The sequence below is a fragment of the Suricata suricatta genome, chromosome X, assembly GCF_006229205.1.
Source record: "Suricata suricatta isolate VVHF042 chromosome X, meerkat_22Aug2017_6uvM2_HiC, whole genome shotgun sequence".
NCBI lineage: Eukaryota > Metazoa > Chordata > Mammalia > Carnivora > Herpestidae > Suricata > Suricata suricatta.
In genome coordinates this window covers 109693363-109714403 of record NC_043717.1, presented here as the reverse complement: position 1 = coordinate 109714403, position 21041 = coordinate 109693363, and the positions used below count along the sequence as shown (strand labels likewise).

At 60.6% G+C, this 21041-nt stretch overlaps 1 protein-coding gene across 3 annotated transcripts in view; it reads right to left on the bottom strand.

Moving 5' to 3' along the window:
* Positions 1 to 20631, bottom strand: part of ATP2B3 (ATPase plasma membrane Ca2+ transporting 3) — a 45390-nt gene extending 24759 nt beyond the window's left edge. For all 3 annotated transcript variants that reach the window (XM_029930077.1, XM_029930078.1, XM_029930080.1), the window contains exons 1-15: positions 20594 to 20631; positions 19815 to 20167; positions 14627 to 14824; positions 14264 to 14521; positions 13897 to 14022; positions 13304 to 13429; positions 10437 to 10478; positions 8708 to 8872; positions 8152 to 8366; positions 7279 to 7521; positions 6655 to 6896; positions 3347 to 3581; positions 1029 to 1208; positions 823 to 910; positions 177 to 283 (exon numbers count right to left, since the gene is read on the bottom strand). In XM_029930077.1, the coding sequence (XP_029785937.1) occupies positions 177 to 283; positions 823 to 910; positions 1029 to 1208; positions 3347 to 3581; positions 6655 to 6896; positions 7279 to 7521; positions 8152 to 8366; positions 8708 to 8872; positions 10437 to 10478; positions 13304 to 13429; positions 13897 to 14022; positions 14264 to 14521; positions 14627 to 14824; positions 19815 to 20022 (2433 nt within the window). In that variant the 5' untranslated portion in view covers positions 20023 to 20167; positions 20594 to 20631. The remainder of the gene's footprint in view (positions 1 to 176; positions 284 to 822; positions 911 to 1028; positions 1209 to 3346; positions 3582 to 6654; positions 6897 to 7278; positions 7522 to 8151; positions 8367 to 8707; positions 8873 to 10436; positions 10479 to 13303; positions 13430 to 13896; positions 14023 to 14263; positions 14522 to 14626; positions 14825 to 19814; positions 20168 to 20593) is intronic.
* Between the last annotated feature and the right edge of the window lie 410 nt (positions 20632 to 21041).

Sequence of the window (21041 nt, the reverse complement as noted above, 5' to 3'; positions counted from 1 at the left end):
CGTGGGTCCTCTGAGCAGCTGAGCCCATGGAGGCCCATGTGGCCAGGATGTGAGACACAGACTTCAGCGCTCTGCAACCCGCCTTAACGACAGCCCCCACCTTCCTGCACGAAGCCACTGTCCTTGAGACATGCCCCGCCCAGCGCGGTGAGCCAGGCCAGCACTCGGTGGCTTACCATGGCAAAGCCCACGTCTGCCTTTTTGAGGGCTGGCCCGTCGTTGGTGCCGTCCCCGGTTACGGCCACCACCTGCCGCTGCTCGCCGGTGCTGCTGTCGATGATCCCTGGAATGCAGAGTGGGCTCCTGTCTGGGGGCTGTGGGGGGGACTGGTTGACTCAGGAAACCGACTGTGACTGTGCCAACCGCCCCCAATCCCCTGCCCTTTTGTCGCCTTTAGGGCCGAGTCCTTGTGCCTTGGCTGGCAGCTTTGCTTCCCTCCTCCTGTCCTAAGCCCATCCCCAGTGCAGTGATACAGGGTGGCATGTGGGTGGGAAGCAGGTGGTGAAGCTGTCATCAGTCCACTATGAAGTGTCATCGGTCAAGCACTATGTGACCTGGAGAAGCAGAGGAGTGAGCCCTGGCGTCTCAGCCATTTCACGGCATCTCCATCATTATCCCCATTTTCCTGATGAGCCTGAGGTTTAGCGAGGGCCTGTCCAGCAGCAACACGGGTACAGCCCAGGACCCCACTTCCTAGGCAGGCCCTGGAGCTTGGCTTTGGGAGCCCAGGGGAAGAGCACACATGGCCACACCCAGCGAGCGGCATGGCACCTCAGGAAGGGGCACGGGCAGGGGCGAGCAGGAGTGTGAGAGCTCCATTACCTTTGACCAGAGTGTGCTTGTCGGTGGGAGACGACCGGGCGAGGACCCTCAGCTTGGGCCACACCTTGTCCAGACGCTCCTGTTCTATCTGGGAGGGGGAAGCACACAGATGCTGCAGAGCCTGAAGCGGGGTACCGAGCAGAGGTGGGGGGAGACACAGCCAGAACCCCGGACTGAGGCGGGAGGGCAGCAGAGCCGGAAGCTACCTCGCCTTTCTCATTGCGGATCCGCCGGTTGAACTCCTTCCCCTCCAGGCACAGGAAGTCCTCCCCAGGCTGGATGATGCCGCACTTGGCCGCGATAGCCCGGGCTGTGTTAATGTTGTCCCCAGTCACCATCCGGACCGTGATGCCGGCACGCTGGCACTTGCGGATGGCTTCAGGGACCTGGAAGACACGAAAGAGATGGATGCGGTCACTGACGCAAGACATGCCCGTGTCTGGGCCGTGCCCCTTCCTCCGTCCAGATCTGAGGACCCTCCTCCAACCGTAGTCTCCATGAAGGGCATGTGTGGGGAAAAATGGCCTGTCTGCTCTACCGCCCCGTCTGCAGTGCGCAGGGTCCCTCCTGCATTCCCTCAGCACAGCCCCCGCTCCCGACCGCAGGTGCCTGCTTCATTGTGCTGGGCCCCAGGACCAGCGACAGCTTGGGTCCAGGCCCAGACACAAGTAAAGCTGGGAGAAGCTACTGGAAAGGTGATCAGAGAAATCACCCAGCTCCCTCGGCCCTGGTGACCAGGTTGGCTGGCAGGGTGGCATATCACTCAGCTCTGGAAGAATGAGAAAGGAACCTTCGTCCCCAGCTACCCTGCAGGATGGCAAGGCCAAGGGCAGGCCTGTTGCTTTGGGTCCCTGACTCGGGGGGGGGGGGCTACTAGCCATCAGTTGGCTCATGGCCAAGCTCTGGACACTTCTCACTTGTCCTCCCTGTCCCCTAACTAACTCTGCCCCTTTTTACAATATAGAACCAGAGGCATTTCCAGCTGTAGGTTTTACATGATAAGTTATTTTCACTACTTGGAACAAGCAGACATGTAGTCGAGGTAGGAGGGCGGGGTCAGGCTGGTTATGGCAGCATAGAAATGGTTGTGGCCAGGGTCCTGGGAGTCCAGGGACATTGCTCTCCTGGGTGTCTGAGGTGTTCTGACACCTATCAGCCTAGCAGCAGCACTGAACCCCAGCAAGGGGCCTGCGGCCATGCTGGGGTAGGGGTGGGGTGGCAAACAGCTCCATTCAGAAGAGGGAGGCCATTGGGTCTATGTGAGGTCAACGCAGCTTGATGATTTGGGTCTGCTGTGTAGACACAGGCCAACTCATTTGTGCCTCAGTTTCTCCCTGGCCCAATGAAGGGAAAGTCCCAGGCCCTGTGTCTCCAGGGGTGGCCCTGTCACTCAGAGCAGCTTCTCCTCCCCCTGGTCTCCCACGCTGCTGCTCCCCCTGTGAACCTTAGCTGGATGTGTTCCTCTGGCTGGAAGTCTCTCCCCTCCCCTCTGTTGCCATCTGCTTCCTCCCAGGCCAGCTTTCAGGCCCCCCTCTGCACAGAGAGGCCCCGGCGTCCTCAGGATGCGGGCATACACTGTGGATGGTCACTGTGTAGATGCAGCAAGCATTGGCTTTGGAATCCCCGTCTTAGGTACCTGGTCCAGTACGTCGGTGACTACCTGTCCTCTGAAGGAGGGCCCAGAAGCCTCTGCTCCCTCGTCTCAGCCCTGCTGAGGGCAGCCCATACACGTACGTGTTTTCAGGCTAATCAGCAAGATTAGGGCGGCCCTGCTTCTGCCACGAGGCTGGTACCACTGGAGAGGCCTGGGAGGAGACAGAGGGTCCCTCCCTGCCTCTGGCAACCTGCACCCTTGTGGCTCTCGCTCTCCCCGCGGGGCCCCGAGTGTTCTAGGTGCCATGGGCACCTGCCCCAGGCCCGGTGCCTGCCTGCTCCCCCTGCCTCAAGGATCTTCCATCTTTACAGACTGGCAACACTCCCCTTTGCTTCTTCGCTCTACAGCCTGTTTGGCTTCTGCCCAGTTTCTCTGTTCCCTCTTCAGAAAAAGCTCTTGGTAAAGCTGTCTACACACGCTGGCTCCTTGCCTGGCTGCTTCCTTCAAGTCTCTTTGCAGGCCCCTCCCACCTCCATCGCGGCTGCACACTCACTCACCTTGGGACCTGGCTCATATAAACATGCTTCCGGAATCCCATGGCCGAGGACTGCCCCCTGTCCCCCAAACCTGCGTTCCCTTAGACTCCCGGCCCAGTGCCGCCTCCAAACCAGAGCCCTGGGGGTGGGGCCTGACTCTCCTCTGGCCCTTGCCATTCCTTCCCGTTCATCAGTCCTGCTGGGGAGGTCCGACCTGGAGGACCCGGGGCCCTGCCCTCGCCCACCTTTCCCAACCTTTCTGGAGTCCAGCAGGAAGTAGTGTGATAGCGGGGAAGGCATGAGAAGGGGGCCGTGCCACGGAGGCCACAGGGCAGAGGGCTGCCCCTCTACCCATCTGATGACCTGGGCAGCTCACAGAGAAGAGAGTGGCTACCTCGGGCCGAACGGGGTCCTCGATGCCCACGACGGCTATGCAGGTGAGGTCGCCCACGACCTCGTTCTCATTGTCCCAGTCGGGTTCCTGAGCTGCAGAAAAGTCCCGGTAGGCAATACATATGGTGCGGAGGCCGTCGCACGCCATGGGCTCAATGATCTTCTTCACCATGTCGTCCCGGTCCCGAGGGCGAAAACCACGTGGGTCTCCATTGCTGTTCAAGATGTTGGTGCACCTGGGGCGGGCACAGAACAACAGGGGTTGGTGCCAATGAAGCAAGGGGAGCTGGAGCAAGGGAGAGTCTTGGCAGGCATCGGTCTGAGCCCTCCGCTCAGCATGGCAGAGAGGCTTGTGCGAGGAGGGAGGCGGTCTGCTTCTCGGGGGCCTAACGGTGCTCCCTCCCTCCACTCGCATTCTTCCCAGCACCTCAGAATGTGACCTGATTGGGAAATGAGGTTGTTGCAAAGTTAAGATGAGGTCGTGCTGGTTTAGAGTGGCCCCTTAATGCAGTGGCTAGTGTTCTTATCAAAAGAGAAGAGGGCACGTGGAGACACAGACACACACAAGGACAAGGCAGTGTGAAGATGGAGGCAGGGATGGGGGTGACACATCTACAAGCCAAGGAACTCCAAAGATTGCTGGCCACGGCCAGAAGCTGGAAGAGACAAGGAAGGGTCCTCTTCTGGAAGCTTCGAAGGGAGCATGGCTGTACCCACACCTTGATTTTGGACTTCTGTCTCCAAAACTGTGAGAAAACAGATTCCTATGAGTTTAAGCCATCAGGTTTATGGTCCTCTGTTCTGGAAGCCCCAGGAGGTGGAAACTCATAGACTGGTGTAGGCAAGGAGACCCTAGGGTGCAGGGCTCACCCCAGCTCTGCATGGGCTCTCAGGCACTTGGGGTACACTGTACTTGCCCTGCTAGGCTTTAGAGCAAGAGCATAGGGCATCGGCAAAAATGCAACGCCATGGAGTGTGGCCATGACAAAGAAGCAACGGTGCAAAGAAGTGCTGGAGCACCAGCAGGATTCAGGTGCAGAGGAAGAAGGAGCAAAAGAACCGAGAATTCCAGAGGCAGGCATGACAGAGGGGCGAATGGGAGCCCTGGACAGACTGGTGAAAGAGGAAAGAAGGACCCGGTAGGGACCCTGACCCTTTTGTGGATTCACTCAAGTAACTCTCACAGCATTCCCAGGAGGTAAGGATTTGTTTTTTCCACGTAGGGGAAACTGAGGCTGTGCCAGGGCAATGACTTGATGTTTACACGGCCAGCAAACAGCAGAGCTGGGAGTAGAGCCCGGCACCCAACTACAGGAATGGGGTTTCCGGTCCCGGTAACTGCCAGAGGAGAAGCAAGCTCAGAAAGAGAGCCGGGGCCTCCAAACCAGCCGCTGCACCTGCTGGATGCAGCAGGAGAGCTTCGGGGGGGGGGGGGGGGGGTGTCCTCTGCACCTTGGCGGCATGTGCCTGGGCAGAGTCTTGGGAGAGAATGTTCGTGTCTTAGAAGGTGACCCTGGAGAAAGTGAGGAGCGAGGTGGGCAGGGCAGGGTGGCTGGGGCTTGGGGGCTGGGGCGCTTGGAGGTGGAGCTCCATGCTCCCCCCACTCACTTTTTAGAACAGCTTTACTGAGATATAATTTACACACCACACAATGTATCCATTTAAAGTGTGCAATTCAGGGGCGCCTGGGTGGCTCAGTCGGTTAAGTGTCTGACTTCGGCTCAGGTCATGATCTCACAGTTGATGGGTTGGAGCCCCGCATTGGGCTCGCTGCTGTTAGCACGGAGCCCGCTGCAGATCCTCTGTGCCCCCTCTCTGCCCCTCCCCAGCTCATGTGCACTCTCTCTCTCAAAAATAAATAAACATTAGGGAAAAAATAAAAAAAAAATCCTTCCTCCTGGGCACCTGGGTGTCTCAGTTAAGCATCTGACTTGACTCAGGTCATGATCTCACAGTTCATGAGTTCAAGCCCCGCATTGGGTTCTCTGCTGATAGCGTAGGGCCTGCTTGGGATCCTCTGTCTCCCTCTCTTTCTGCCACCCCCACCCCCTGCATGAGTGCTCTCTCTCTCTCTCTCAAAATAAACCTTTAAAAATATTAACAAATAAAATGTAAAAAGTTAGGGAGAAGGAGGGAGGCAAATCATGAGAGACTCTTGAAAACTGAAAACGAACTGGGGCTGAAGAGGGAGGGGGAGGGAGAAGGGGAGTGATGGTCGTGGAGGAGGGCACTTGTGGGGAAGAGCACTGGGTATTATATGGAAACCAAGTTGGCAATAAACTATTAAAAATATATATGTATTCAATGGCTTTTAGTCACAGCATTGTGCAACCACCACCACACTTCATCACGGAAAAACACATGTGAATCCAAGGATGAATGAAGACAGTGAAAAGGCATTTGCAAATCCGGTATGTGCTAAAGATCTGGTATCCGGAATATACTCTTACAGGTCAACAATAGAACCACGAATAACTCAAATCAAAGATGAGCAAAGGACTTGAATGGCTCTTTCTCCCAAGAAGACACACATGGCCCGAAATTTGGCCATTTTGGGGCCCACATCCCTAGTCCTCAGTGAAACGCAAAGCAAGCCCCGGTGGGGTCCCAGTTCGTATGCACTAGAGCGACAATAGTGCGCGCGAACACAAAATCACGCATGTTGGCGAGAATGAAGAGAAATTGTGGGAAACAGTTTGGCGGTTCCTCAAAAAGTTAACCTGTGTCACCGCAGGACCCACCCTTCCGCTCCCAGGAACACACCCAAGAGAACTGAGAGTATGTTCCCCAACAAACAGCTGTCCGCCCGTGTTCACGGCCCTGAGGCTCACAGTAGCCAAAGGCAGAAGCCACCTGGAGGCCTGTCAAAGGCCGAATGCATAAAGAAAATGTGCTCTATCCGTACAATGGGATGTAGCTGGGCCAGCAGAAGGGATGAGGCCCCGGTCTCCCCTACAACGTGGATGGACCTTGACAGCGGACACAAAAGGCCATATATCATCCAATTCTGCTTATGGCAAATGGCCGTGATCGGCAAATCCATAGAGAAAGGAGACGAATGGCTGTCGGGGCTGGTTGCAGGGAGGATAGAAGTGACTATTTAATGGGACAGGGTTGCCTGTCGGGGGAGATGATGTGAACGCTCTGCAACATGCCACACCGGGGATATACTTGCCGCCACCGCGCTGTACATTGTATTGCGAGTACAGTGGCCGATTTTATGCTATGTCTATTTCACCACAAGAGTAAACTCAGAAGCCTTCTGCTCTGCAGCACCCAGCCCTAGGCTGCCTTTTGCCACCTGCTCACTTTTTCAGCAGGATCTCCGAGGCACCCTTGCTGAAGAGGCGGAAGCCACCGTCAGGCATGCGGATGACCGTGCTCATGGACTTGCGGACCGAGTTGAAGGTGTACACTTTGTAAAGCTTATCTTCTGGAATCTGCTCCCGCACAGGTTGGAAGTCCCGCTTCAGGTCCAGGACAAAGCCCAGCAGAGCACACTCTGTCTTGTTGCCCACTTGGCGTGGGAGAGCGCCTTCCTTCTCTGGAGGCTACGAGGCAACGAGAACCAGCATGGCACTGGGCGCCCAAGTCCACCCTCCCTGCTGCCCCTAGAACCCCGGCCTAGCTGCAGCCACCATGTCTTTAGGGTGTGGTGGCAGGGAGCCGAGGAGGGCCTCCATGTGGTCTAGATGGGAAGGCTTCCCACCATTCACTGGGCTTGGAAGGGGTTTCCAGAACCTGCAGGTCCTGCCGAGCAGCCAGGACAGGATGAGATGGAGGGCGATCTCGGAGCCCATCGTAGCTCTGGCTAAAGGTTCTTCAGAGAGCCCAGAGAGGCCCTACTGACGGCTGATGTCTTAATCTCCAGCCCTGCCCCCTCCCCCCATCCCACCCCTACTTGGCCCTGCCTGCCGCCCACTCTCTGCTCACTAGTATTTTGGTGGTGTAGGCACTGTTGATGGAGATGGCATGGACCAGGAGGTCGAGGATCTTGGGGGTCAGGGTGATGGGGGCCGGAACCTCTTTGTAGTGGGTGTCTCCGAGGTAGGACTGGACCACGGTCATACGGTTGGTGGTGAGTGTGCCCGTCTTGTCAGAGCAGATGGCTGTGGCATTGCCCATAGTCTCGCAGGCATCCAGGTGGCGGACCAGGTTGTTGTCCCTCATCATTTTCTGTGAAGGGCATAGACGGGGGCTTGGGTAGCCAGCTGCTCTTGGAAAGGATGGCCCATGGGGCGGGGGAGCAAGACGTCATCAGCTGGTCATGTGTGACTCTGCTCTGCCCAGCCAGCTTTCCATGTGGCACTAACAGCCCAGGGGGCCTCCGTCAGATGGCACATACCCTCCCTGCTGGGCACGGCCTGGAGTGACAGCAGATTTGGAGGACTCTCATGGGACAGGCCAAGCGGTTGACTCTGGGTGCTCCCTCTCCCCAGAGCTCACCCTGCAGCCCAGGACAACCCCCCTGGCCATAGCCCCTGGTCAGCTCATTTCCTGTGTCTGCGCTTGCCCCGCCCGACGTGATCTCTACCATGCTCCGCCCACTGTCTCCCAGTGTTCTGGACCTCTCCGGATCAGCCTTTTCCTCTGCAGCCGCTTTTGCAAGGGACAGCAACGTCATTAGCTTCTTGCTGTCATCCTGCAGTTGCTAAGTCTATCCCACCGCCTGCCTGCTGTCCAGCCCATTCCAGCCATCTCACTCTCCCCCTGACTGATCCCAAGTTGCTTAAGGACTTGGAACTCCAGGTTCTGGGTCTGCATCCTGGTATCAATTCTCATGTGTACAGGGTTTATTATTTTTACCTTGACAGAGTAGGCTAAGGAGATGGTGACAGCGAGAGGCAGGCCCTCCGGGACGGCCACAACCAGTACAGTGACACCGATGATGAAGAACTTCACGAAGTACTGCACGTAGATGGGTGTGCACTCCGCCAGCCACACTCGGCCGTCCACGACGAAGGTCTCGATCACAAAGTAGAGGACCAGGATGATGACGGTGATGGCAGACATCACCAGCCCTGCCCAGCCACGGAAGCCATAGAGGGTGGGTGCAGGAAGGGGAGGGAGAGAGCGAGAGCGAAGGAGTGGTAAGGGGGGCTGCAGACAGTGCCGAGTCCAGCAAAGTCGGGGGAGGCACTCGGTCCCCAGCCTTCTTGAAGCTTGGAAGCCATGTTTTCTGAACGAGGGCTGGACGGGCCCCTGCCGGCCATGGCCGGCTCCTGGCGGGTCCCCTCGCTGCCTGGCCCGCACCACCTGGAGCGTCCCTTTCCCGCTTTCTCTCCACAGCCTGGCCTCAGGCCCCGGAGCCCAGTGGCCTCGCCCATCAGTGGCCCCTGGACCGCCCGTCTGCTGGCCCTACCTGCTTTCCCGATCTGCACGGCCAGTTTGGTGAGCTTGCCCTGCAGGACTGACTTCTCCTTCTTGGGCACGCTGGCTTTCTTCTTCTCGCGTTCCTCTGTCTCCCCCCCCTCCGCACTCTTCAGGGGCTGCATTTCCATGGCAACTGCCCCATCCTGCTTCTTGGCTGTGCACAGAGGAACCCCATGGCCAAACTTAGGGCCCGGGCAACAGTGACAAGGGGCTCTCACGGGAAAGACATGCCACACCATCTGAGAGGAAACGGGGCTCAGCAGGTGTCTCTGGTTTCAGAGTGTGACCTAGCCCAGGGGCGCTCTCCTGTCCCTCCCATCCCCCTGGCAGCTCGGGCCCTCCCGAGATGGGCGGGAGGCTCCGGTGCTGTCGAGGTCAGGGCAGAGATGGTCCTCTGAGGGCTCCTCAGGGGAAACGGCGTCAGACACGAGCACGAGCAACTTGGGCACACAGACAGGAGGGCCAGCCCCTAATGTCCCGAATCTCAATACCTGACAGCAGAGGTCTGGGGCCCAGGGAACGTTCCAGAACCTTGAGGTGACTCACTGGCCCACTGGTGTCCAAGCCACCCCCACCCCGGAGGCCTCGGAGCCCCTGCTCCCTGCTTAGGTTGTCTATTCTCCCGTCAGCCTCTCGGGCAGGCGCCTTGACTTGCATCCGAGCCCCGGTGCCCGGTGGGCGCCCTCCTCAGCCCACCCTCGGGCTCCCACCAGAACGGGCCGCATGGGCGGGCCTCATACCTCTCCCTCCTCGGGGCGCCTTCGCCACTCTCCTCTGCCTGCCTCCGCCCCCTCTGCCTGGGGCAGGTGGCGTCCTCACGCTGCCCTTGATGTAATGACAGTGGACCCGCCACCCCGCCTCGGTCACTCTCACCTCACACACTCCAAAGCCTGTAGAGTCTCCAACTGCACCCCACGTGATCTTGTCCGTCTCCAACCTGGAGGGGGCGCCAGGCCCTGCCACTCATCCTCCTCTGTCCCCGCTCTGGTCCCCACACAACGGCCCACCGCCGTGGGCCTCGTGCCACCGCACTGTGTCGGCCGCTCCTGTTGCTTCTGGACTTCCGTCCTGCGCTTTCTCCCCCCGGCTGCCTGACCCACAATGGCTTCTCCCCACGAGCCTCAGTGACAACCCATGCCTCACCCAGCTGGGCCACCCTAGCCTGGCACCCCACTGACTGACACTGCCTGCCCCAGCCCTGGACCCCAGCCATCATGCTGTCCCCAACCTTAGCTATCCTCTGAACTCTAGTTTGCTGGTCTGACCCTGTCTTGGCCCCGGGGCCCCTGGCCCCCACAACGCACTTGAGTCTTGCCCCTGAGTCCATTTCTCTGCGTTCTGGCCTTCCCGAGGGCAAGGCCCACGCTTTAGCCTTTGGATTCCCAGCCACACGGTTAGCAGCGACTACCAGGCATTTGGGCTGAGAGGAGAAGGGTGGGCATCAGACGGCCACCCTGTCACCCTGCCTAAAAGGTCCGGCAGAAAGGCAGCTGGACCGGGAAATCCACAGGCCTGATGTCTTGGGTGAGTCACCCACTCTGAGCCTCAGTTTCTTCACAGGTGATCTTTGCATACTCCCGGCAGGGTCTGCACAGGGCCCCCCTACCCCCACCCCACTCACCTGGTCTCTGAGTGCTGCCCCTGCAGCCGAGGCAGGCGGCCCCCCACCCTGTGCCGCACCCTCCGCCACCCCACCTTGGGCACAGGGCGCGCATTACCTTTGGTCTGGCTGCTCTCCAGTGCCCCATCCTGCTGCTTGCCTACAACGGGACAGGAATGACAGACACGGAGGCTTCAGAACATCCACGTGGCCCTGGCACATGCACATGCACACAGGACAGTGGCACACAGACAGCGAGGCCGGGGAGTGCGGTGCAGAGGGGCAGGGAGGAGGGCCCCGGACTCCCTGGGCCCGCTCTGATGCCCTCTCTCCACCTCTCGGAACACGGGAGCCGCACTCTGGGCTTCCCAGCCGGGGCCCCAGCCCGCCAGTGAACTCCCCAAGCCAGCCCCGGACAGACCTCGGGTCATGTGTGCCCAGCAGTGTGTATGGGGGTGTCTCTGAAAAGGCTATCACCACGGGGAGCGAGAGCTGCCAGGTGCCTGGTCCCAGGCCCCCCAGCTGGGATGTGGACCCCTCTCCACAGAGCGGCATGAGCCGTTGACCTAGGTGGCCCCTAACCCCTGGCAGCCTCGTGGTCAGCTTTCTGCACAGCGAAGCCGGCAGTTAGCTCTGCAGAGCGCTTTGGAGGGACAGAGGACCCTAGAAACTGGCCAGCAGTGTGCTCAGGGCCGGGCTCGGTACCCAGTTCCTCTGCCTTCAACTTCCCCGGGGCATCACGGTGGGGCATCGGTTCAAAGAGCTCTTTTAGGGGCCACACAAGTGCTAGCCCGGGGTCTGGAAATGACTGACCTGTGACAGGAGATGTTCGTTTGTGTGATGCCCTGTCAGCCAGCACCCAATAACTCATGTCACTGGGGATCCAGGAACACAGACAGGGTGCCAGGTGGCTTCTAGGCAGTGGGGTCTGGTCTGGGGGCCTCCGGGAGGAGGGTGAGGCCCCCTCCTGGCTGGGTGGTATGTGTGTTGTCCCTCTGTGACAACTTGGGGCTATTGTGGGCCCAGAGAAAGGACAGACCCAGAGGACCTGGGCTTCAGAAGGGCCCAGGGAGGCCTCTGGAGGAGGGAGGGACATGTGGGATCGGCATTACAGGGAGAGGAAGACAGAAGCCAAGGAAGGGGCGGAGGGGAAGGAGGGCACCTCAAGTAGAAGGGTGACTAGGACTCAAGGCCAAAAGGCAAGAAACATGTTGAAGTGCAGCAGGTGGCCTGGGAGCATGGGGCTGATAGACGGGGTTGAGAGGGAACATGAGTGGGGCCGGGGGCCAGGGTGGGGCACTGGCTTGGCCATGGCAGCGGCTGGGTCCGGGGCTCACACCTTGGCGGGGAACTGTGCATACTGCTGCCCCTCCCTGGAGCCTGGCCAGCTCTGCTCCTCTCCAGGGCCCCCCTCAGGGTTCCCCTCCTCCAGGAAGCCGGCTGGTGGAGGTGTTCCCTCGGACTCCTCAGTAGCTCAGCCTAGGGCAGCTGAAGTAGAGTGAGGGGCAGAGAAGCCAGAGCCGGGGAGGGGCCTGGGCGGACTGGTGGGATTTTGTCAAGGTCGAAGAGGAGGGGCCCAAAACCAAGTCCTGAAGACCACCAACATTTCAGGGACCAGAGCTGGAGGGAACGAGCCTGGGAAGGAGGGTGGAAGGGCACCCTGGCGAGCAGCCATCACGGTGTTGATGGATGATCACCGGACAAAGTCAGCTATGCTTCCGCGGAGAGAGGGATGGGGCCCAGGGCCTGTGGACCCCAGGGTGTTCGCTGTGGAGACAGACTGCGCGGAGCTTCGCAGGGGGACGAGGCTTGCTGTGGCTAAGATGCGTGAGGGTCTGCCACTGCTGGTTGGCTGCTGGGAGACAGGGCCCATGGAAGCTTCTAGGCCATAGCAGGTCATCCGTTTCCTCTCTCACTGCCTCTAGGAGCAGGGTAGCCTAGGGCTGGCGACACCTGCACATCCTTCCTTATGCTGACCTGTCTTCCCGGTTGGGGGCCCTGACTGCCTGAGGGAGGGCCGGTGACTGGCACCTCCTGTCTCACTGCTCCCAGGGGCCCTGGCCGCAGGCTCTCAGCACACGCTCTCTCCACATGTGTGCGGTTTCTTTGTCCTTCTAGCGGACCCCAGGGAATTATCTCAGAGGCACACATCTAGAAAACTGCTTCTCATCCGATTAGACGGCAGGAGCAGCCTGAGGGGACACCCGGGTTAGAGCAAGGTGAGTCGTGACCTGGTGGGGGCCTGAACCAAAGAACTGAACAGGGTCCTGACTGGTGGGATCGGGGACTCTGGGAGGGGGTGGTGCTGCGGAAGCTCTGTGTTTTGTCAGCCCTGTTCTCAGGACCGGAGGAGACACTGGCCACGCTTGGGGCTCAGAGCAGTGGTGAGAGGAGGCAGCGGGGTGGCCGTGCGCCAGGGAGCTGGACTCTCAGAAGACTTCTGTCCCTAGACACTGTTTTGCCCTGGGCCCGCACCCCTTCCCAGCTTCCTCTGGCCCTGGACACCCTCTGGGGAGTCCAGTCTGTTCTGTTTGGGAGCCCTCTACCTCTGGCTTTATGACTCACATTTCCCTGGCGGCCATGTTGGCAGGACCGTCAGCACCTTACCACGGGTTCAGCACACCCAAGAGCGGACATGGGGTCCCCGATAGCCCTCTCCCAAGCCAGGGTGGCTGGCATCTGTGCCTCCAACCCCATTCCTCTCCAGGCAGGGCACTCCCCCCACCCTGCCCGAGGGAAGCTGCGGTTACACAAAACGGAGGGTCCCCTGATCTGCTGCCTCTGGGTCAAGGACCCCAGAATCAGGTCCTCAAAAGGAATCAGAAGAGAGGATGTGGCCTCCCACCCCTCAGGGCTGGCCCTCCCTGCAGCTGGAGCTGGAGTGGGGATTAGGCTAGTGGAGGATGAAAGAAGAAAAAGTGGGCTGCACAGAAAGGGGGCCAGCCCGTCACTGGTGCTGGGAACCTGAAGTCACTGTTTCCTTACCTTTCTTATCCTTCTTCTCCTCTTCCTCTCCACCAGCTCCAAGCAAGGTAAAGATGATTCCTGTCTGGGAGTTGACACCAACAGCAGTCACCACCATTCTTCCAGAACCTTCCATGACATGGGTACCTGGGAACACAGAGAGACCAAGACAGATTTGCATTGCTTGTGGGACGCATGGCTGAGCACCGACGAGTTCTCCCCCAGGAGCACCAGAAGCAGGAAGTCAGTGTTTGGAGGCCCCCGGAAGCTATGTTGAGCCTAAGCCTAGAGTGGAGCCTCATTCCTGGCTTGGAGGGGACCGGGAGGGCCACACAGGAGCAGCCGCTTGCCCAGAAACACAAGGTGAGGTCTTCACAGGGCCCCCCGGGGCCTCCAGCCTCTCTGTCCTGTTTCCCACTTCCCCCCACTGGCTCTTCCTGTGTCTGGGTTGGGGATGAGCACAGCGCTGTGCTGACCCAGAACTGATCCCCACTTCTAGGAGCTTTCCTCAGGGTATCAGGGGCCGGTTGGGACTGGGGGGTGAAACCTTCCGACTCCCTAGCCAGCCTGCATTTTGGCCTCCCCACGGCTTGGCCAGTGTCCCAAGGCCTCACCTGAGAGCAGCATGGGGTCCTTGTCAGCTGATTTGCGCACGTGGTCCGATTCGCCCGTCAGGGAGCTCTCATCGATCTTGAGGTCATTGCCTTGGATGAGCACGCCGTCAGCAGGTAGCAGGTCTCCTAAGGCCAACCAGGCAGCCGGAACCACACGCTGTGGGTCCAGGTACCGTCCTCCCTGCTGCCGCCCACCTGCCCCGGGAGAGGCCTCAAATCCCACCCCCAAGCCTGCCTCCTGGGGCTCTGTCTCCAGCCTGAGCCCCCCGCCACTGCTGCCCCTGCCCCTCTTCCCCCCCTGCCCCACCCCCCCACAGGTGAAGGCCCATGTACTCCTGGGGGTAAGGCCTGCGCTGGATGCACTCACCGTACTTGACCTGTGCGATGTCCCCCACCACCAGTGCGGCCACCGGAACCTGCAGCAGCTGGCCGTCCCGGATGACGGAGAACCTCTGCTCCTGTTCGATGCGGCTCTGCAGGCCCCGGAACTGCCTCTCCTTGCTCCAGTCATTGAAGGCTGTGACCAGCACCACACAGGTGACGGACAACAGGATGGCAGCTCCCTCGATCCAGCCTGCCTCGGCCTCCCCTTCGTCTTCAGCCCCAGCTGATACATTCCCGCATGCTGCACCCGAGGACGGCAGGGAAGGGTGGCGTGGCAGGAGAGTCAGGCCGTGGCCCCGTGGTCAGGTCCCGGTCCTTCCCTCCTGCCGGGTCCTCCCCTGCTAACCTTCGCTCTCCTCTCCAGGCGGTGCATAGAATGAAAGGCCCAGGGAGACGATGGCGGCCACCTCCAGGATGATTAGGGTCACGTCCTGCAGGGCCTCCCACACCAGCTGCAGGAAGGTCTTGGGCTGCTTGGGAGGGATGAAGTTCTGCCCATAGATCTGCCTGCGCTTCTCCAAGTCATTGGCATTGTTGGCCAGGCCTGTGTGGTGCAGGGACGGAGAGCGGGGACACAGAAGAAGAAGATGGGAAAGGCCAACCTCCCAAGGCCCCGCCCCTTTCTCCCCTGCTCGCCCAGAGCGCCTGTCTCGCTCTGTAGCTTGAAAGCCCCTGGAAGGTGGGAACTGCTCCGGCCTGGCACCCCGAGCCTTTCTGCAAACTCCGAGGACACGTGTGTGGGCGTGCGCGCCCTCCAGCTGCCTGGACAGCTCTGGTATGCGACCACGCGACGCACGTGCCTGAGGAAGGGCTCGGTCATCCCCCTGATTATGCTCAGGGAGGTCTCTGGGCTACGTTGGGTCCCTTCAGAGGGCAGATGGGAAGGCCGGTGATAGCCACCATGGGGGTGGGCAGAGGGAACCCAGCCGGGCCAGGGATGGCCGAGTGTCACCTGGAGAGAGAAGAGAACGGCCAAGCCTTTCCCAGGAGTGCAGGGCTTGGTACAGACTGGGGTGGAGGGCACAGGTGTGGCAGCACGCTCTCAGCCAGGCCCAGGGTAGTTGATCCCCTGTGGGCTATGAGTGGGCCGAGGTGCTCATACAATTCCTCCAGGGTCCAGAGGAGGAAACTGAGGCCACGGAGGGAAAGGGCCCTCCGCCTATGAGTCAGAGCTCTTGCCGGGAGCCCAGGACGCCTTTGCTGCCCTGTGCACCTGATCCTAGGTCAGGATGACGTGAGCCTCACCGATGCTAAGCCGTCAACAGGGGGGCGTGGCCAAACTGTGTGTGCAGGACACAGAGCCTTTGTCATCTGACGGCACGTGGGAGATAGTCGGCTCTAGCAGCCCAAAGACAACGTCAGTGTTGCCCATGCTTTCGAGTCTGGGCGTGGCACTGTGGCACCGAGGAGGTACATAGCGTCCCCAGCCCCGAGCGCTCATGGCCATCGTCCAGAGACAGCTGCCTCCTTCCTAATGCTCTCCCTAGACCCCACCGCAGTGCCAACCTCGAGCTCTGAGCTGGGGGTCATGGTGAAGGGCAGGGATAGGCCGTGGGCTCCCTCCCTTGCCCACGCCCCCATCTACTGCCTCCTCTGGGGCTGCACACATGGCAGTTGGTGAAGGTCTCTATCACTAATGGGACTGTCAGTGATTCATGCTGATGCCACATTGTCCCCAGGCCACCAGGCAGAGGACAAGGAGAGTGAAAGGTGAAGAAGCCAGTCTCACTGGGGACCCTTTGTGGCCGGAGCAGATGAAACACGGCAAAGGAGGGCTGAGAGGCTGAGGGCCTGACCCATGCTTCTAGAGCCCAGGAAGCCCCCCGCACCCCAGGCACACATCTACCAAGGGGCAAGCTATGGCATTCAGAACCTGGGCCCTTACCTTACTTCTCATTCTTGAAGCCCCGTGGGTCTCTGCCTCTACAGCATGAGTCCCCTCAGGCCCATGCCTGAAGCTACCAGCGGTCTCCATGTGGAACTGACCTCCAGGCCACCTTCTCCCAAGGCCAGACGTCCAGTTGGCCACCTTCCCCTGAGGCCGGCAGACAGGATACAGTCCACTGGCCCCACCCATCCCTCAGGCTGCTGTTTCCTTCTAGACCTGGCCCCCAAGTGTTCAGCTCCACACTGACGCCTAGTGGAAGGACACTGGATTGCAGTTCCCAGTCCTGAGGAGTTGCAACTCCCTTGGCCTCCTAAGGGGGCAGGGGGCCACCAGCAGGGCAGATGCGGTGCAGGGGGGGGGGGCCGGGGGGATTTTCCAGCCTATGGCGGTGATCTCAGATGGTTTGGGAAGGCACAGAGAACCTGGCCCCCAGGTGACTTGATAGCAAGGGCGTGTTAAGTGGGGTGCAGAAGGAGTTGGGAGGAAACAGGGTGGGTGGCCACCCACCAGGGAAATAGGGCTTCTGGGGAGGGGCAGGTGGAACCCACCAGATGTGGAAGGCCTGACAAGAGCGAAAGCCCACAGCTGGCACAGCCTGGGCACATCCCCGCACCTAGCGGAGCTGGGGTTGCCCCTGCCCGTCTCCCCAGGCCTCATGGTGCCTGGGCCCTGTGGGGGGCTCAGGCTTCTGAAGGCTGCAACTTTCCACCTGGGTGTCTGGGAGAAGCTCAGGACCTCAGCTCCTAGGGGCCGGGGTCCTAGCCGAGGGCCTGTGCCCCACTCCTAACTGAGGACTGTGTCTTTAAGCTACAAGAGCTGAGAAGTGAGATCAATACTAGGGAGGCGCTGCTTCAGATTCTGTGTCTCCCTCTCTCTCTGACCCTCCCTGCTCATGCTGTCTCTCTGTGTCTCTCAAAAATAAATAAAAAACATAAAAAAATACTAGAAAGGCGCTTGAACCCCCACTCACCCAGACACCCAGAATTTCCACTGTGCCTGCCTTGAGAAAGGGCACTGATCTGGAGACTCTCAAGAGAGAGCCCATGGGCCCCGCCCTCATGCCACCACAAGTCTGCATCCCGCCTGCCTCACCCCACATGTCCCCAAGGGAAGCCAGGCTCTTGGGGCCCCCTCCCCACGAGTGAGCTGAGTCCGTTCCTCCCTCCCCACCGTCAGCCTGTCCCTTGGCCTTGGGCTGCCCTTGATACTCCAGCAATGCTTCTCTCTCCCTTGCCCTACCCCAGCCCAAGACCATGACCTTCCTGTTGGGCTTGGGGGTCCCGACAGCTGCTCAGGTACTCATGTCAGGGCCAGGAGGTTGCTCCAAGCATGTGCCCGATCAGCAGGCCCCCAACAGTGACCCAGGTCCCGGTGCTGGGGCAGGGGCCGACTGGTTGGCATGGACACAGATGAGCTCCCTGCCCAGAGTAGAGGTCAGATACCATCAGAATTGGATTAGGATCACATTGTGTGGCTCTTGGATAATCCGCCTTCTCCTTTCCATGACTGCTGGTACAGGCCAGACAGGGGAAGGGCTGGGGCCCAGGTCCCCTCAGTGAGCTTACCACTGAGCTTGGCCCAAGACCCGGGTTTCCTGGTTTCTGGAATCCTCTTGGAGAGCTACAAAGCCTGAGCCCATTGATGTGCTTATTGCTGGGAACAGACAAAATCTCCCCCACCCCCGGTACATTATGCACCTCCCCACACTCCCCACCCTTCCCAAAGCACCCACCTGCCAGCACACTTTGCCAGGGGATTGATGCGGGGCCCAGGGTGCGGCTAAGCTGGTCCCTCCCAAAGCTCAGGCCACTGTGTCCAGGCAGGAGTGGGGACATCTGGGTGAGCACTCCGGGACCAGGCCGGCAGGTGTGCTGGGGGGCCTTCCCAGGGCCCCTGGGCTTGGAGTGGGGAGGGGTCGTCCTCGCACTGCTCAGTCTTCAGGATGCGAGTCAGGCCTGGCCGGCTCCCTCCGTTGTGGCCTGGCCACCCACCTGGGCACTTGCCCTTCTCCATGCCCGCCCCTCCACAGGCACTGGGCAAGCTCCAGAGCCGCTGTGGCAGAATCAGGCAGGTTCCCAGGGGCCTTGACATTTTAAATATTTAACAAGGCCTGACAGGCAGAGGCAAGAGCTGCCAGCTGAAGCCCATCTGCTTCCTTTTATCTGGAAGAGGCCAGAGCCCTTGTGGCTAAATGGCCCTCCCCCAGCCTCCCCCGAACCCCCAATCCTGGGGGGCGGCAGGGAGGAGGGGAGGAGAGAGAGGTCCCTCTGGCCCCGAGCCAAGCCATCTGCCTGATAACACCACACACCAGGCTGGGGCCCTTTAGAGCACAAAGCACGAGAGACCCAGGCGACCCTGGGCAGGCCACTCCACTCAGGCTTGGAGTTCCTGACCTGGTTGGGTGGACACCCTCTCACCCGGCCCGTGGGCCCATTTCCTCCTGGGTGGCCCTTCTCTACTCCCTGCTCCTGCCTGTGTGCCACCCACAGATAGGGCCAGGGAGCAACGGACGAAGGTGATGGCCAGGGCCCTGGGTAGACGAAGGTGTGACGGCTGAGCCGGGAACTGATGAGATCAGTCCGTGCTGGCTGCGAACAGGCCCGGCACCGGGCTGGGACGGCCCTCGCAGCCCTGCTAGGGAGGTGCTGGCTAGGCCGAAAACCGCTCCAGCTCCTGGAATCTGGGGCCGAGCCTGGCTCCTGGTGGTCCCAGCCCCCCAGCAGACCCAGCAGGCAGGACTGGGGAAGGCTGGGACAGGGTAGGGCACAGTTTTGCCTCCAGTGCAGGGGAAAAGGGCTACGGGGCAGAGGCAGAGACCCAAGATGGTGGTCAGGCTGCTACCTCTGGAACCTTCTAGACAACGTTCTTCAGCCTTCCTAAAGGCTCCGGGCAGCAGAGCTCCTCAGATCTCCGCTGCCTGAGGCCTGCGCCCCTTTGGCAGGCAAGAGTTCTACCTCTGAGCCACGCACGCATCAGGCTTGCTTCTCTGCTTCTTTGGGACAGCCTGTGGCCAGTGGCACTTCCACCCAGCATTCTGCTCCCCCTTTCCAGAGAGAGCCCCCTGCAACCCAAGCCGTCAGAGGGCCCGCGCCCCGTCTTGCTGTGCCCCTAAACCGGACACAGGGCTGAGCACACAGCCTGGGACATACAGACGGGGGCCCTGCCTTCCTCCCCCTCTGGGCCTGGGAGCCTCTCGGACCTGTCACCCAGAAGAGCGGCCGGGTCTCAGTTCGCGGCCCAGCCTGCGTGTGCATGCTGATGCCGGGCTGGCTTCTTCCTTCCCTTTCTCTGGTACTCAATTTCTAGTCAATCCAAAGAGGCGAGAACAGGGGGCTGCTGATTACGCAGAAGGTCAGGCCACAGCTCCTGGAGGACCCCAAGTTACCCAGAGGATGACCCCCCCACCCCCCTACAGAGCATCTCCTGCTCGGTGGTGGCCGTAGGCAGGGGATGGCTACCTTGGGAGGGCACAGTCAGGGTCACGAATGCCTCTAGGAAGTTGGGGCAGCAGCACGGCCCAGCCCCGGGCCAGGCCTGTCCCAGGGGTATGGGACATCATCAGGATGCCCCTTGAAGACTGGGGGGAGTGTGGGGTGGGCCCCTGGCGCACTCACGGCCTGCCGTGGGGCTCTGCTGGGAGCCTTACCCTCCGTGGGCGAGGTCTTCAGCCTCCTGCAAAGCCCACTGACGTCCCCGTAGGCTTCCTGGACCTTCTGCAGTGCCTCAGCCCCTCGGAGCTCCATGAGGGAACGCAGCTCCGCCAGCGTGCACCCAAAGCCGCCCGCGTGGGGGGCCTCCCGCGGCTGCTGGGCCTTGGGGTGAAACTCGATGGAACTGTTGGCCATGTCGCCCATCCTGCCTGTCGTGCCTGGAGAACAGGGTGCCCCAACTCTTCACAGGCGCGGCCTCAGCTAGGGGCAGGCGGCCACCCGAGGTCCCTGTGCCGGGGTGAGGTGCAGTGGAGGGAGCTGCGGCGGGGCTGTGGCTGAGCACGGACACCTGGGGAGAGGTGAGAAGAAGCCAGGGACGAAGTTGAGACAAAACTGAGGTCCGCTCTTCCAGAACGGTCTCTGCAAATCTGAACTCAGTTTGAGCCGTGACCTGCTGATTCCAAAATTTACCTCCTAGGCTCGGTCAGTGGCCCTCATGCCCTGCCAGGCCCAGCTGCCAGGCTGGCCCCTAGTCCTGCCCAGACTGAGTACCCAAGGCGGGAGGACTTGCCTAGGTGGGGAAGGAGGGAGCATGGGTGTCTCCCGGAAGGGGTCTGCTGCTGCCAGCACCAGCCCCGCTGCGGCACGGGGGCTCTCAGGAATCCCCAAATCCGTCTGGGAACCCGCACCGAAGCCGAGGGGATGCACTGGGCTTGCTCAGTGGCACAGGAGGCTGGGTTATCGGTGCCACAGTCCTCCCACGTCCGTGCCCCACCTTGGATGCAAGCTGGTCCACTCCATCACGCTCCCTGCTCTTCCTGATCAACACGCGCCCAGTGCGGTGGGCGCGGTATAGATGCCCTGCTGCGGCGGCAGCAGTGCTGGTCTTCTGGAACAGCCTCCGTGGCTCACGGTTTCAGGCCTGGGGCTGCGCAGGGGTCCAGGGAGCAGGCCAAGCCATGGACAGGGCCGGCTGGGAGCCAGGCCAAGGCTTAGTGTGCAGGGGGTCTCTGCTGCCCTGAGGGCTGGGGCAAGGAAGGGGGGTGGCCTGGAGGGAGGGGGTAAGGAGAGAGAGGGAGGGAAGGAGGGGATAAAGGGAGTAGAAAGGGAGCAGTAGAGGAGAGGGCACACAGAGGAAAGTGGACAGCAGTCACAGGTCCCTGGTGACTTCACCATCAGCCTGCTCAGAGCGCCGTGCCGTCGGCTCCCCCCCACACCCTCTG